We start from the raw sequence: 18,387 nt of genomic DNA on the forward strand, positions 1-18,387 counted from the left end.
AGTCTTTAACATGGTTGGGAAGGTCATTCCACATTCTGGGCCCCTTGATTTGTAGAGCATTTCTGGTTTGATTAAGTCGTACTCTAGGAATATCAAAACTGTATTTATTTCTGGTGTGGTGCTCATGGGTTCTGTTACAACCTTCTATGAAGCTTTTGAGATCAGGATTGGCATTATAGTTTAGCGTTTTATATATGTATAATACACATGAGAGAATGTGCAGTGACTTAATGTCTAACATATTCAGAGATTTGAGTAGGGGTACCGAGTGATGTTACTTATTTATATTACTTATAAATAGTGATATTACTTATTATATACTGTATGCTAAAGCGAACACAGTACAGTTTCGTCATAGGAGATTCCTAGATTGGAAGTCACTAACAAATTTCAATATATCCAAGTATTTTTAGTGTTAAATGCTGTTATTATATGCATAATTTGTTTTAATAATAGGAGGGGCAATCAAGGGGAGGGGCTAATCCCTTCCAATCACAGGAAGGGATTAGCTGAAGGTGCCATCCACTTAATAAATCATCTTTATTTTGCACACCAGCCCAGCTTGTGACATTCTGTTTCAACTTTAATCTACTTAAAAAGTGAGGTGTTAATTATTTAAAAGCATTAATAAAGTGATAATTAAATATTGCAGGATATAACAGGTATTACAAGTTTTCACCTATAGTGTTAAAAACCCTAACCGGAATCCGTAGGTGCCAAAGCACTGCCTAATTTTAAAACCCAGCTCGAAACAATTATGGTGACAAATGAGGGGAGACATTTGACGAGCTGACAGCTTCCTGTCCTCGTGGAGGCTACTAGTGAGATAGTGGCCCTCAGGTAAACTCAGGTATGCATGATGGGAGGGATGGGTTTCAGCGTGAGCCTCCCCTGCTGTCAGCATGAGTGACAAGGAACTCACTTTCCTCCAATAATGTATTGAATTTTGTAACTAGCTCATCAAGATTGTAACATGCTTAGCTAAATGAATTGCGGGGTTCAGTCCCTGAGCCCATTATGTGGCTCTGTAACCCTTTTCACTACCGCCCACAAGATGGGTATGGGGTGCATAATAAATGAACTAAACTAACTAACTCCAACAATGGAGATCCTGGTTCTACTCTCAGAAAGGCAGCATTCTGGATGCTTTCTATTTCTTGTTTCATTATGTCCATGTTTGGATGCGCATATGTCTGAATAACTTTTATTCTATTCTGTATTGAGCATTAACAAATCTCAATTTGGTTTTGCACACCTGAACTCAATAATCAAGGGTGCTCAGTCATTTGCACCAGACTTGTTCCAATGTGCCAGACCAAGAAATGCTAAGTGTCAAGAACCAGCAATACCAGACACTTTAGTAAATGTTTTTATTATTATTATTATTATTATTATTATTATTATTATTATTATTATTATTATTCCTTCATTCCTTTCTTCTTATTATTATTACTGCTTCACTCTTGCCCCAGAAAGGGAAATATCTTCCTATTCATAGCCCACCCTAGCAAATAAGTTTGACACCCCTGGATAGACTTTTAGTCATACCTGTCATGTTTTTATCTCTAATTGGTCTTCTAAGCAAAGCAAGCAATAAAATATTTTATAGTTCTGCACAGTATATTAGAACCCAGTTTTACAAATAATTAAGTAATGCAACATATATGTTTGATGAAGAATTAACGCATCCTTCCTTCTTGCTCGATAATAAAAAATTGTCAGATTTAGTACATCAAAGACCCAAAATTGCTAAAGCAGCCATAGATGCAGAGGCATGTTAACTTTATTATTATTATTCCATAACATTGTCATTATTCTGTAACAGTGATAAGTAATTCAAAATCCCAAACAAGCCTGTTTTATGACATTTTCTAACATACTGAAGAATTTTTTAAACAAAATACATATAATTCTTATAATTTTACTTGAACTGTTTGGTCATTTCTGCAGGTATCAGCCCGGATGATGAGAACCTTCTGTTCCTCTTGAATGGTGGGAAGAGCCGCTCCATCACCCCGCCTCCCAGCGACCCATCCTCATCCTCCACCCTTGACTCTAGGATCCCTGATGCTGCCAAGCTCGAGGAGGAGGTGAGATGCATGCACGGTGAAGAGGGAAAGGTAAAGGTGTTAAGGTTAAGAAGGGAAGATGAAGAGAAGGTAAAAAGGTGAAGGAAACTGAAAAAGCAAGGCATGAATGATGGCCTCGATAAAATAGTACATAATCATTCTTAGGTGAACTTTTACTGATTTCCTGTGAAATTTTGTTTAGTTTTTCCATAATACTAATAGATCTTTCTTCTGTTTGGTAGGAATTATTAGACAACAATTTTGTATAGGTATCTTCAAGTTAAAGAGGAATAAATTATTTTATTAAACAGATCTTCATTGTACAGTATCAGTATGTACTTCATATAAATAATTCAGGTTCAAAATTGGAAGTTTGAAATTCAAAATTTCCATGTTAGAGATGTATTGAAAAAGAGTTGATGATTATGTGTTGTCCACTTGTTCAGCATCAGAGATAAAGATAACATGTAGCTAAATCTTGTTTTCACCTTTGTTTTTATTCTCCTGTGTTCTACTATCATCTTAGCAATAAGAGTTTTCAGCTAACTTTATTTGATAGTTTTTAATTATTATTTTAATTGTAATTATTAAACTGTTTAATCATGTTAAAGCACTATGTTTGTAAGGCACACACATATATTAAGCTATAATAAATCTCCTAGTTTAACTATTTCAATATTATTGCCTGAACAACAAAATATTTTAGGCTTCTGCTGCTATGTTGAGGTTGACAATATTCTCGACTGATTCAGTGTTGGTAGCCTCTTGAAAGCTATTTCTCTCGTGGCATGCTTTATTTTGTTGGTAATTGTTACAACTTATGTTTTGGGTGCAAATTTAAGCAATTTAATTTACGATCCATCTGCCTGATTTGTTCGGTATACAGGTAGTGACATCCTTACTTCTTGCAGGGTCAGTGCTCTATTCCCAATGGTCCATAAAGTGTTTACCCCTTCATTCCTTAAATACATTTTTTCCCCAATTTACTTGAAGTTTTTCCAGAAACACTTTGCATCATAGTGGCTTCATTAGTTTGTGTAACTCCTTTCCCCACAATTGTACCTCATCTATCCATACCTCAACTATGGTATTTGTGCTTGGGGCTCTACTACCCAAAATCATTTACGTCCTCTAATTACCCAACACAAAGCTGCTATTAGGACAATATCCAACTCTGGCCCCAGACATCACTCGGTACCCTTACTTAAATCTCTGAATATGTTAGATATTAAGTCACTGCACATTCTCGCTTGTGTATTATACATATATAAAATGCTGAACTGTAATGCCAATCCTGACCTCAAAAGCTTCATTGAAGGTTGTAACAGAACCCATGAGCACCACACCAGAAATAAATACAGTTTTGATATTCCTAGAGTACGACTTAATCAAACTAGAAATGCTCTACAAATCAAGGGACCCAGAATTTGGAATGACCTACCCAACCATGTTAAAGACTGTACCTCTCTCAACCAGTTTAAGATAAAAACTAAACACTACCTAATAAATTCCCTGTAACCTACCTCACTCCTCTATTGTCAACCCATGTCTGTTATTTTTTTTTAATCAACACTGTTTGTCAACCTATTGTATTTGTGCTGCTTTTTCAGTCATGTTCCCCCTTTTTTTTATCTTTATTTGTATTTGTTCTCAACACTTTTTATTCTTTATGCTCAATTAGTATTAAGTTCTAGATATTAATGTCTTTCTTGCCCGAAACGCATCGCGTAATAGTGGCTTTAGGCATTGTATGTACTAGCTCTATATATCAATCCATTAATGTAACATCACTTGTATGTATGTACCTTACCTGAATAAACATATTTATTTATTTATTTATTTATTTACATTACTCTTATATTCTTTATACACACATTCTTTTGAATAAAATTTGAATTTGAAGTGGATGGATACCATTCCTTCACTCCATAGTCATATCCCAGCTCCATGTCTTCATATCTCTTTCAAGTGTAATACAGTCATATTGGCTTAACGTCTTCACCTCATAATTACCATCTTGCAGGTTTCATATAAATTTAGCCCCCCTTGTGTTTCTCAGTAACAGTCTGATCACCATTTCCCATGTCATTAATCTGTACCAGAATGGTGGAACCCAAACTGTGCCTCTACACACACTCAACAAGGCTCACATTAACACCATATTCCCAGTAGTTAATAATACTGACTGTATCCCTCAGTGTTCCTCTAGTAATTGCTATCCATGAATGCAGTGGCTTGATTGATATGTCCTGACACAGTACAGTATATCCAATAATATCCCTCAGTATTTTGGTTACCCAGGATGAACTGTAGCTATCACTATTGTTAATTATCTTTCTACAAATGATAATTGCTGCAGCTGACCTTGTCTAACCTTGTGCGAATGTGACCACATCTCTTACCCCTGTCCGCTGTGTCAGCTGCGACTCCTGTGTGGGAATCGTGAGGCCACCTTTCCTGAGACCATCCCAGAGGAGACATCCAGCACAGAAGAGGAACATGTGGTAGGTAGCAACAAAGATGCTGGGGTCAGGAACATGTGATAGATGGCAACAGTGATGCTGGGGTCAGGCACATGTGATAGATGGCAACAGTGATGCTGGGGTCAGGCACATGTGATAGATGGCAACAGTGATGCTGGGGTCAGGCATATGTGATAGATGGCAACAGTGATGCTGGGGTCAGGCACATGTGATAGATGGCAACAGTGATGCTGGGGTCAGGAACATATGGTAGATTATCAACAGTGATGTTAGGGTCACGAACTTGTGATTAATTCTAAGATAGAGCTTAACTTACCTTTGTTAAGAAACTTGGCCTGTAATGAATGTTTTTATATCTATAAAAAAGAGAATGTCTGTCTGTTTATTCAAGATTGGAGGCCAGACGTTTGGGGCTATCTTCACCTAATTTTTCAAGATGACACAGTGGGGGTATGTGAATGACATTGGCTGGTTGAGGTTTGCTATATTGCCCTTTGAAGAAATACTTGTAGAATTTTTCAGCAATTTCTCATCTTTTCATAATATTATATTTTCTGAGAAAGAGATAGAGAGAGAGAAGAGAGGAGGATGTTGGCAGAGGAAAGGAGATAGAGGAAGAATGGTGGAGAGGGGAGGAAATGGGAGTAAAGGAGAAAAGAAGGAAAAAGGTGGAGAGGGGGGGAGGAGAGGCAGAAAGGTGAAAGAAAGAGAGAGAGAGAGAGAAAGAGAGAGAGAGAGAGAGAGGGGAGGTTGGAAGATAGGCTTGAGAAGGGGAGGAGAAGCTAAACCTGGACAGGACTAGATAACCCATATAGTAAGCTATAAGGTAAAAAGTGTAAGTTTTTAGTGAGGAGAGAAAGAGAATGGTTGTGTATGATATACTGACTAATTTTTGTGTAATTACCTAAATAATTACCCAAGTGTAGTTACAGGATGAGATCTATGCTTTTGGTGTTTCGTCTTCACAGTACTCTTTGTCATATAACGCTTTGAAACTACTGATTGTTTTGGCCTCCACTGCCTTCTCGTTTAACTTGTTCCAACTGTCTATCACTCTGCTTTCAAAAGTGAAGTTTCTGATGTTTTTTCAGTAGCTTTGTTTCCTTAGTTTGAACCTTATGCCCTCTTGAAATGTTGGAGCAAGTTAAGCGAGAAGGCAGTGGATGCCAAAGCCATCAGTACAGTAGTTTCAAACCATTATACGAAACACCAAAACCATAGCTCTCATCCTGTAACTACACTTGAGTAATTACACTTATGTAATTACCCCAGCAGTCCAGCTGGTGCATGGGCAGGCATCACTTACCCTTATGGCATGAGTTCTAGTGACATTGAGTCATGTGGCATGTATTCCCATGACACTTAACAAAACAGCATGACCATGTGTGGATGCTGTCTGCATTACTCATGTCCTTATGGCAACTGCCTGAGTAATCTGTGCCCTTCGACAGCTGTCTGACGGACTTTATGGTAGCTTTTTGTTCTTTTCATGTAATCTGTTCTCATGATATTTGCATAAGGTTTTTACTTCTTTTGGCAGTAGCATGAATGACTCTTCATCACATAAATCATTCAGTAACCAGCAGATATGCAACAACTATTAATACCTTATATGCTTATGATAGCTGCTCAAGTGATTTGAATCTGCACAGCAGCTTTTGATAGTGTTCCAAGTGATTGCAACAATTGCTATGGTGGCTGTGCTCTTGTGGTTAATAACACAAGGTATCCTATGTCTAATTGCCAGCTGCTCCAGTTATCCATATCCACGCAACATATAGCAGACTTCCAAGTGGCCTACATATCTTATATTAGTACTATGACTGGTCCTGACTGAGCATATCTTTCCCCACAAGGTGATATTCAGACTTGGATCCTACCCTGACAACGATGGACGAGAGTCGCACGTATACAAGGTATGATTTTCATCCTACGTATTTGCCTATTTTATTAATTTCTTTACTCTATCTTGTTGCACATTCACTGTTGGCATAACAGTATGTTTTGCCTTCTCTATATTTCCTCTTCAGTAAAATAACAGTGATGACCGTTATGTGCAGCTCACATGGGAAAGTAAAAAAAAAAAGCATTGAATGTAATGAAAAGCCAATTTCTGGATGAGCCCTGGAGACTCCCTTAAGCTATCACACTGATTTAGTGCCATACTGCTTAGTGTCATCAGTCGCAGAGTTCCTTATGCCTACAGGGGACCACAAGCCAGAACCTGGTCCCCTCGGAGAGATGCAGGGAGTGATGGCCTATGACCACTTTACATTTAAAGGTTATCATCTTTGCCATCACCTAGGGAAATTATATTATTAATTTAATATGTAATTTAATAATCTGTGTAAATACTCTATGCAAATTAAGGGACCTAGTCTATGGAACTCACTCCCTAGTGAATTGAAAAACTGTAAAACTTTTGCCTTATTTAAAAGCAAAACCAAAAAGTACCTAACTTCATCTTCTTAGTTTCCTACACTGAGCTTTAAATTTGCTCTGTACCTAGTGTTACCCAATCTCCTAATTTTTATGTAATATCAAACAACCTTATCATTGTGTTCATTGCTGTCTTCTTCTATGTGCTAGCCATATGCTGTATTGTGACTACCAATTTTTGTCAACTACCATTCAAGCTGTCATTGCAACCAATCTTATATTGTTTCTGCTGTATTGTGCCTACCAATTTTTTGTCAACTACCATTCAAGCTGTCATTGCAATCAATCTCAGCTACCTATGTGCTTTAATATACTGTACCTACAATTTTCTCTCATCTTTTTTTCATTTCATGTAATCTGTTATCATTTTTTTGTCTATAATTTTTGCAAGTATTTACCTCCTTAAAATTTTCTTAGATTAAGGACCTGCCCGAAACGCTGCGCGTGCTAGTGGCTTTACAAGACTGTAATTACCATATTTGTATCCTCACATTCCTTATGTACATTCTTGTATATGCATAAATAAAAATAAAATAAAAAATAAAAATAAAATATAATTTAATAAAAGGCTTGATTCTTGTAAAGATTCTTCTTCTTTATTATAATCCAACTCAGTAGCCAACTATCTTTCAATGGAGAAGAAAACTGACCCAGACTCGCTCATTGTAAAATGAAGGTGTGACTATATATGCTTCAGCTGGCTAAAGGATCAGTCTGTAACTGCACTAGTTATTGGTAAGGTCAGAAAAATGTGGTACAATATGGACACATAAGGATAAATCGAACACATGTCATTGGGCATTATGAATGTAAGTATACATTGTTGATGGTCAGTTTCTTGACATCTGAATTTGACATACTGCTAGTGCACATTATCTCTTTGTACATCTCTTTGAATGAACGGAACTCTTGTACAATTTCAGTTTTATTGCACAAGTGAATTAAAAGAGTTAAAAAATGTTGAAAAGGTGCCACTTTTGAAGAATACGCTCAGGGGGGTGGGGAGTAACCACTCCCCCCTGCTACCCCCTAAGCTATGCCACTGAGTTAAAGTGATGATAGCATATTGTTGTGACAGCCAGGGTGATAACCAATAACAGCACATTGTAATGACAGCTAGAGTGATGACATATAGTGTCACCATCAAAGCAATATGGAGAACTGCATGTTGAACTGGCAAGTCTTCAGCCCCTCCATTTGATCTGTTTGCCTGTATAATTAATACCAGTACTATGCACTAAATATGTACAGTACTACTGGCATTTACCTGACTATTGTAAAACTTATTAAGTTTACTTATTGAGAACTCCTAACACATCAAATTTAGAAGTACAGTATTAGTTGATGCATATTGTATCATTACAAATTATGTTCACTTTACATTCGAATGTATCAAACGTTTGAAAATACAAGTTAGAAAAATGGTTTGTTACGCATTATATCTGGGTTCCAGGCTGAGCACCCATCGTGCTTCCTCCGCACACCAACTGTGGAAATCAGTGACACCACCAGTCCCACGCAGCCACCTTCCCTTGCAGCCTCCACATCACCTACTGATTCCCACTCACCAAGACTCAATGAAATCAATGCCTCTACCAAGACCAGGTAACATTTGAGAAGTCACTTATTTTCAAGTAAATTAGTGGAGGATATGTGAAAAAATGTAGCTCAGTACAGTATATCCCTCTTCTGAGATGTATTTTTCATGTAATGACCGTATATTACATTAGGCAAGCATAATTTCTTCGTAAAACAGTGAAGTTTAATTATTATGACAGGTGGGGAAATTTACACTTGTCTTATATAGCAACAGATATGTAGACATATTTTCAGCTTTTCTTGTAAACTGATTAATGCAAAGATTTATGTTTGTGTGGTGATCTTTTATTTGGTTTAATTAGCAGGGGCTCTGCCTAGATGAACCACAATATGTCAAATGACATAAGCCATCTAATAAAGATTAAATTATTAAACGAGCTACGTGAGAGACAATTGTGTGTGATTTTACCACCGCAAGAGTGATTGTTTACCTTGTTCTGGTGCTTGCAGCATTTCGGCTACAGGAGCTAAGCCAAGCTCTCTTACGGATCCCACCTTGGCAACGTTTCTTGACGTTGCTGTTCTCCGGTGTCTGTTTGTGCATCAGTGGATGGAAGAGGGGGTTTATTGGGCCATTAATTTTATTTATAGAAGGTAAGATTTTCTGAATGGAATAAAAGTTCATAAATGCTTAATGCAATTCAGCCACTACGGTCTCAACCTGAGTCACACACATAACCCTTACTTTTAGTTGTGCGAGTTGTTCATGTTCTCATATCTTCTATTATATTTTAATGACTCCTTAATCTTTACTTTTGGCAGGTTTACAAACATTATGGTACATGGAATAGGGTTTAAATTAGCTTCTAGAGTATTTTTATATATCTTTTTCTATAAGAATAGGTTACTGCAAAGATAAAATTGCGAACTCAAAGTTCTTTGTCATGAAAAACGAAAGATTCAGCTATAGTTCAGAATTATATCTACATACAGATAGTTTATTGAAGATTAGAGGTCAAGGATGATCCCAAAATATAGCCTTAAAATGGAAAGTAAGACACCGAAGTGTCCAATTCTTGGATTAGGGAAAGACAGTAATGCTTAAAAGAAGGTGCAGTACAATTCCTTTATGATCATTCTTTAAGAGGCAGTAAACAATTTTCAAGTTCTTGGGGAAAGGAGCTATGGCAGTAGTGATAGAAGAAAACTTTAGAGAAGGGAGAGACTGGAAAAAAGAAAATGGGATGAAATATTCATGCCAACAATATCAATTTATTATTTGTTCAGTGCACCTACATGTATCCCGTGAAGACAAACAGCTGTCTGCTTATGGAAAGTCAAGATAAAAAGTCTGAAGGTTAATGCAGTCAGCAGAGTAAAGCATCGACATCGGTGAGAAAATTAAGATAATGACAATGTACTTGTTAAGGATTAAGATGCAAATATGCTTTTTATAATTAAATTATTCTTATGGGGCAGAGACAATTGAGTTCCAAAAGCCAAATTGACTCATTGACACTTACTATTTCAGCCGCTTTACTGAAATTTGTATGTGGAGAAAATAATACACCAAGATTAAATTATAATAATAATAATAATAATAATAATAATAATAATACAGTATTTGATTCATAAAATATGCATACATAGGAACATAATTCAGAGATATATTTGAAGGTACAGAGGTTATATATTAAATAAATCCACTTATACACAAAGCGTGGAATTTTGGAATCTAATGTCAGTCAAAATACAAATATGGAACTCTGCAACTATTCATGTTTGACTACATTTTATTTGTCAATAAATATGATTTGCCCAAATTTAGGGACCATTGATATAACGTTTTGAATGTTTAGTGCATCTCCTGTCAGTCACATTAAATGCTCATTGGTTTGTCCAGTAACTGGATGAGTGACCACATAGACACGGTCTCTCCTCTTGATAGAGGACCTCAAAGAGCCACTGGCTTCTTACTCTGGCCAGGGTAATCTAAGCTAACCACTTGGGCTGGACGGTTGAGCAACGATCTCGCTTCATGCAGGTCGGCATTCAATCCCCGACCGTCCAAGTGGTTGGGCACCATTCCTTCCCACCATCCCATTCCAAATCCTTACCCTGAAACCTTCCCAGTGCTATATTGTCATACTGGCTGGGCGTTTTACCCTGATAGTTCCCTATCTTACTGTATATCATATAAGACTAGCATCATACAAAATACAATTCACAAATTAAAATACAAATGACTTTTGACACTTTTGATTACTTTTGTGACTACTTGGTGAAGAAGCCTGAAGTGTGACCCAGGATGACCGTGGTGGCTGGTAAACCTCGGTACAGAATTATTCATCTAACCTCTGCTTTCTTACTCTTGTCCTAACCTGTAGAACTAAATCACAGAGGGTTGAAAATATAAATTGCTATATACTGTACTTCTCAGTAACTTTAGGATAACCTGTCAGTACAACAGAGTAATGATTCATTTGTGTATCTGCGCTTGTGTAAGAGCAACCAATTTGCATGATTCGAGTAACATGAAGCAAACCTCTTGCTGTAACGTAAGCAGATTAACCTGCGCCTCCTTAGCTACTCCTTGTAGGGTCCTACATGAGAAAAACAGTGACTTTATGTTCATGATGGTTCCCATCTCAAGACATGCATTGTTAGCCTCGCTATATAAAATCTTTGATTACCTACAAAGTTGATGCAAATACTGTCTAAGCTCGCTTATCCGGACGATATGGGAGAGACCCCTCACCAGATAAGCTAAACACCCAGATAAGCAGAATTCTTACAGGGGGAGTCCAAAAATTAACATATTCACAAATTTTTCTACCCCAACCATCATAATATGAACTTCTGCACACACACTGCAGACAATGGGTCACAATAAAGTGGCTGATATTATGACCAAACCACATAACAGAAAATGGAGAAATGACGACGTTTTGGTCTGGCCTGGACCATTATCAAATGGTCTGTCCTGGACCATTTGTTATATTCAGTAGGAATTTTATATGGCTTGACTATGGTCCAGGATGTCCTGAAATGTCGTCATTTCTCGATCTTCTATTCTGTGGTTTGGTTATCATTCTGCATGCACTATAAATCAAAATTATAATTTAAAAGAGAAACTAAAGCTTACCTTGTTGTAGTTTGTCTTCTTGTTTGATACTGTAGATCTTGAAATGTGTAGTTCTTGAAAATTTACGTAATCTAATCTCCAGATATCTGGATTTCTGTCCGGATATGGAGGAGTTTTGTCAGAAAGTCATTCGGACTTGATTTAAATCCCATGTACTTGAGAATCATCAGAATTTTGAACCCCCAAACTAACCAAAGTATTGTGAATATGTTGGATACAGGCCTGTGGGGCACTGTGCTCCTTGGATAAAGGCCAGTGGGGCTTTATATGCCTTGGATATAAAGGCTTATGGGGTGCTTTGCATCTTAGATATAAGTTCATGAGGCACTGCACACCCTTGGCTGTAGGCCCATGAGCCCTTGTCACTTTTTAATATAGGTTATTGGGACATTACACAAACTTTGATGACAAAGAAAGCAGTGCAGAAATAATGCAGTGCTCTATGGACCTGTGTTGAAATAGTGCAGTGTCCCATGGACTTGTGTTGAAACAGTGTAGTTCCCAGTGAACCTGTATCAATATACAGTAGTTCAGTGCCCCACAGATATGTATTGAAATAGTATATTACCTCGTGTATCTGTATCAAAATATCACAGTGCCCCCTGGACCTGTATTGAAATAGCACAGCACCATAAAGGTCTGAATTGAACATGCACACAGTACAGAGGAGCCTCGATTAACGAATTTAATCCGTTCCGGCACCGAACTTATCACGTGAAACGCTCATCTTGCGAAGCGAATTTCCCCATTTAAGATAATGGAAATAAAATTAATCTGTTCCATCCTCAAAAAAACATCAATATTACATTTTATAATGTAGTTATGATACTGTACATGTAATTATTATAATTGCTTAGTTTTACTGTTTTCAATTGTACATGTACTTTACCTTATGAAGAGTCGGTGCTGGCTTGAGGGAGACGACGGGGAGGTGGGGAGGAGGAGAGGGGTAACGGTGGGGAAGGAGAATCCATCTCTGAGTCAGGCGGGCTCTCTCTTCTTGAGAATTTCACCCCACTGGGACCGGGTTGTGGTTCACTATCACTTGCTCGTCTTTTCTGTACCTTTCCAAAGAATGTATCTACTGTATTGACAATTGCTTTTGTCTTCGTTTTAGGATGTCCCTAAAACGAGACAGCAAATTGTCATTAAACATGTTCACACACCGTGTTGTCACTGCTTTATCAGGGTGATGCTTTTCCAAATCTACAAATCATCAAATCTACAGTAAGTGTGTCTTTTTTCTTCTTGACAACACTGTCTTTAGCAAGCAGCTTCTTTGGCGACATCGTGAGTTACAAATTGTGGTCACAAAACCACAAAAAAAAACAAAGAAAAGCACAAATAAATGCAGAGAGATGCTTGTCCTGCACGATACAACAACAACGCTGTCATTAGAAGTGTCGAGATTTTGCGTGAACCAGTGGGAATGCTAGGAAGCACCACATACGGTTTTCTCGTTAATCGAGCGGAAGCTCATCAATTGAGACAGATTTTTTGCGAGTGGCTTGCTCGTTACTTGAAATGCTCTTAGATGGGGCTGCTCATCACACAAGGTTCCTCTGTACATATATTATGGTAATGGCTCATTATGGGTTGACAAATTTACTAAAAAAAGCACTGCACATTTTCCTGCGCGGCCTAATTTCATAAATGCATTGGAATTGTTAATTACTATCGAAATTTATACTTCAGATTCGGAAAAAAAACTAGAAAATTATTTCAAAATTATATTTGGTGTGCAAACCAGGCTATCATGGCCAATGAAGTCACTTTTTTTTTTTAACCCCTGTAGCTTAATATTTTTTCACTGGAGTATTATTTGTATTGGGTTCTTCATATGGCCTTGTTTCATCCAACAATGAAACCCATGTGCATTTAAACTTTATTGATGTGCAATATGCATACAAGATATAAAAATTATTGATTTCTTCTGTATCCATTCCTATTATATTATAATTGTTATGTATTTCATTGATTAGGTGTCCTTGCACAACTTTTTCTTTCAACTCAGTTACATATGAGTAATGGTTTACCTTGGATGGAATATGGCAGAAGACAAGACAGATTCTAGTTAGGCAATGATGTTATAAATATACCAAAAATCTAGATTAACCACACCTGCCATAAGCCTGAGGTTCCGAGTATGTAGTATCTGACAGCACTTCTCTCTCTGCCCTCCTTCTCCCCCCATCTTCACTCTCTAGAGCGCAAAGGTGAGACACAGTGGAGATAGGTGCTGCATCTTCTCACCTGGGGGGATGTTCTTTTAATACATTATATGCTAAAAGTGGAAACAACAGTTTAATGAAACCTTTAGTTGTGTCAAAGAGGAAGTTTGCTCTCTGGTGGGGGTGACCTGTAGCAGAGGGACTCCAAGATTAATTGGAAGTGGCTTCTTAAGTACTAGATGGGAAATTTCCTATTTTATAATATGGATTTTACCTATAAATTTATGGTAGTTTAGTAGAGAGCACAGTGCTGACACTAATGGAAAATTAGTTTGTTTAAAGAGGACTTGAGTTTTAGAATGAATTTTGGAGTTAACAATAAATATTACTGGATTTAATGCTAGCAAAGTAATGTAAATGGAACATTGTGTGTATTCACTCAATGTTGTTTAAGGGTTACCAGTGAATATTGTGGTTATAGCTCTTTGTTTTTAAGTTTTCATTGTACAGTACAATATTTCCAAATTTTTACTTAGCCATTAGTCAGATGTGGACAAAACACTTTTCTGTCTAACTTAGTCTGAAGTAGTAAATCTAGACCCATAAACAGATTAACTTAAATACTTCAGTCTCTTGCCCTGAGTGGGCAATATAAATAACATTTTGGGGAATGGCACATCAGATTTATAATGAGTTTATATTAAAAGATATACATTTGTAGATGAAAAAATCTATTTACATGTACAGTATCATTATTTATTATAACTAAAAATACAATATATTGATCTGATTACATAGAATTAATTTAGTTATTAAATACATTGGTATGAGAGTCTCATAGTACAGGCGGGTTCATTCTCAACTTACAATCATGGATTCTAGGTTTGATTCCTGGGCACAAAAATATGGTTTCCTTTCACCTAGCAGTAAATATATAACTAGGAGTTTGGCTACTGTTGTGGTGGTTGCATCCTGGGGGGAGGGGCCAGTAGTTCAACCTTCAACTCTATACAAACCTAACAAAATAATTTAATTAATTAAAATTATAGGATTGATTATCCCATTATTTGCCTCCAAATATTTATCATTGTCATAATTTGGTAGTTTAACATAAAATGTACTATACCTGTCTAGATGAACCCTTGAGAAATTCTCATGCTCCACAAAGAGAGAAAGTGTGAAAGGGGTGTACAAGGCCTTCAAGGCCCTACCTGGAAGGAAAGTGTAGGTAGGTGGTCCAAGGTCCCACCAAAAGGGAAAGTGTAGTTGGGTGGTCCAGGTCCCCACCAAGAGGGAAATTGTAGTTGGGTGGTCCAGGTCCCCACCAGGAGGGAAAGTGTAGTTGAGTGGTTCAGGTCCCCACCAGGAGGGAAAGTGTAGTTGGGTGGTCCAGGTCCCCACCAGGAGGGAAAGTGTAGTTGGGTGGTCCAGGTCCCCACCAAGAGGGAAATTGTAGTTGGGTGGTCCAGGTCCCCACCAGGAGGGAAAGTGTAGTTGGGTGGTCCAGGTCCCCACCAGGAGGGAAACATGTAATTGTGTCCACCCAGGTGCCAGAGCCAGCTGTAGCACTCACCTCCACTCTATGTGTATCTTACTCCTTCTGCTTGTCCCTACACCAGTAGTTGTGATGCACACATCAGCTGCTTCTTATAAACATTTGAGTGTAAAGATCTTGTTTGATATATTCTCATTAGTTATGTTACAGGTCATATTTTAAACATATTAAAGTTAATTTTTTGTTGCTATTAGAGTTTAAATGTTAAAATAATAACTCTTATGTTTATTGAATGTATGCTTGATGAGATAAAAGGTTCTTGACCTGTATAACACATCTTTAGCCTCAGAGAATAGTATAGAATATGTGTAGCTGTCTGGTGTTTCTCACTCCTTTGCTATGCTGAGAGAAAACACCTGTGGGTAGTGCTCCCTGCCCTGGGATGCTTAGAGAGAACACCTGTGGGTAGTGCTCCATGCTCTCGGATGCTGATATATATAATATACATATATATGTATAATATGTATAATATGCATATATATAATATATAATATACATATATATATAATATACATATATATATATAATATACATATATATATAATATACATATATATATAATATACATATATATATAATATACATATATATATAATATACATATATATATAATATACATATATACACATGTATGTGTAAATCACGAAAATTAACATGTGATGAAAAATGTGACAGTGTCAGACCACGGAGGAAGAATTGAAACAAGAATTTCCTTAAGAACTTTCGTTTTTAATAATACATCTTTAGAAGGGTATACCCTTCTGGAGATGTATTATTAAATACGAAAGTACTTAAGGAAATTCTTGTTTCAATTCTTCCTCCGTGGTCTGACACTGTCATATATATACATATATATATATATATATGTTGTTGAATATGACCGAAAAGGTAAGATTAATAATTCTAACATGAATTTTCTCAATATTTCTTATGTTTCTTTTCACTGTCTACAGTGAAATGAAACATAAGAAATATTGAGAAAATTTGTGTTAGAATTATTATTCAACAACATATATTTACAAGAAAGATTGCTACCAAAAGCACAAGTGTAAACCTATCTTTCATAGGCTTGTGTCCATGCAATGATTTTTCCTCCTTGGTAATGTATGTTCTCTTAGGCAATCTTTTCCAGAACAGTCCTGTCTCATCACAATTAAACACTTGTTGCAGTAGGTATCCCTCAGCCTCTGCAAACTCTTTAAATTCTTCAATAAATCATTCGGCTGCTGGTTTGTCTGAGCTGGCAGCCGCCCCATGCCTCACAACACTATGAATACCACTTCTTTTTCTAAATTTTTCAAGCCATCCCCTGCTTGCCTTAAAGTCTATCGTATCTGCACTTGTTCCAGGGGTTTTCTTTATAAGGTCTTCATGCAATACCCTGGCTTTCTCACAAATGATGGCCTCTGAAACACTATCACTCTCTAACTCCTTGTCATGTATCCAAATTAATAACAACTTTTCCTCATCCTCAAGTATTTTTGGTCTTTGTTTCGTGATTGTTCTTACGCCTTTTGTCACTTTAACACTCATAATGTCCTTTTTCTTGGCAAGTATAGTGCATATCATTGACGTGGATTTGTTGTACTGCCTACAAAGTTCAACAACACGTGCACCATTTTCATGCTTCCGAATGATCTCTTGTTTTTCCTCTATTATCATCCTCACATGCGATTTCTTGCCTTGATCCTTACCACTGGCTTTCTTGGGACCCATGGTGAGATATGGTGAGATATATAATAACAACTTTTATGGTCAAATGGCCAAAAATTCAACAAAACACTGTAAATCCTTGCGAAGAATTCAGGCGGGATAGTCACTGGGCGCAAGGCACTGGTAAACTGAGGGGCGATCGCCGGGCCACCATGCGTTAGGTCGGCCTGTATGCATATCAACACCCTCGTATTCCGATGCAATGCTCGTATTCCGATGTAAATTTTCTGAGCAAATCCTGCTCGTATTTCGAAAAACTTGTAAACAGGGATGCTCGTAATCTGAGGTACCACTGTACTGTACAGTGAAACCTTTCTCTCCATACTAGAAATAATTATCCACAATTTTCCAAGCATGCTCTTCAAAACTGTTGTGTTTCTAAACAAATAGTGAGATAAGCTTGGTGCTTTCTATACGTACCACAAAAACCATCCACTACACAAGTTTTAACTTAGTGTGTAACCTATGGCTCAGTAATATATGTTCGTACACATAGATACCAAAACAATACTGAGTGGCTAGTTCAGTATTACTACCTGCATTTTCTTGACAGCTGAAAAATATTCTCAAGATGTGTACTTATCATTGAACTTGTGGTTTGGGTTGCAGCTATGGCTTCTATCTTTTTGGAATCAAACAATAATGCCAGTTGATTTAGTTTATTCTGGTGTCCTTGATTAAGTGTGTATTTTATGATGTCAGTTGGATCTGTAGGTTACTCAAAAAAGATCTAGTTTAGTTTATATTTTTGTCATTTTGAATGGTTAAATGATGATCTAGAACACAGTTTCAACTGTTTATTTGCCAGTTACCAACACTATTACACATATTCTTTCCAAAATGGAACCCTTCCTAACGCTGTAGTATTTAATTAAAAGATCTGTATATGATTGCAAATACTATCCAGACTAAGATATGTATTGTAGATTGGCTATTCAATTTGATGTGTTTATTTTACATACATATCTCATAGAATTTGAATATCTCCTGACATTGAACCTTTATTAGTGTTTCATTATTTTCTTATCCCTGACTGAGCCATGGTATGTATTTAGGATATTTGGTAGTTCCCCTTTAGTTTGCATCTTCTGCATAATGCAAGTTTTATTATATGAATAATCACAGTGTGGACTGTATTTATTACCTATTCAAGTGTATTGAATCTCTTTTGCATTGTGGTTGTGTTTTAACATCTTATTGCACGTTCCAAATTATGAATTTATATCGGGTTAGATTTTCATAATTGTATTCCATTTGTATCAAATTTTTCTGA

At 36.9% G+C, this 18,387-nt stretch overlaps 1 protein-coding gene across 9 annotated transcripts in view; it reads left to right on the top strand.

Annotated features, from left to right (window-relative positions):
- unc80 (unc80, NALCN channel complex subunit) overlaps window positions 1–18,387 on the top strand; it is a 162,248-nt gene that overhangs the window by 40,771 nt on the left and 103,090 nt on the right. For all 9 annotated transcript variants that reach the window (XM_069303440.1, XM_069303447.1, XM_069303448.1 and 6 more), the window contains 5 exons: window positions 1,951–2,090; window positions 4,490–4,573; window positions 6,409–6,468; window positions 8,445–8,596; window positions 9,041–9,184. In XM_069303440.1, the coding sequence (XP_069159541.1) occupies window positions 1,951–2,090; window positions 4,490–4,573; window positions 6,409–6,468; window positions 8,445–8,596; window positions 9,041–9,184 (580 nt within the window). The remainder of the gene's footprint in view (window positions 1–1,950; window positions 2,091–4,489; window positions 4,574–6,408; window positions 6,469–8,444; window positions 8,597–9,040; window positions 9,185–18,387) is intronic.

Source organism: Procambarus clarkii, chromosome 50, assembly GCF_040958095.1.
Source record: "Procambarus clarkii isolate CNS0578487 chromosome 50, FALCON_Pclarkii_2.0, whole genome shotgun sequence".
Lineage (NCBI taxonomy): Eukaryota > Metazoa > Arthropoda > Malacostraca > Decapoda > Cambaridae > Procambarus > Procambarus clarkii.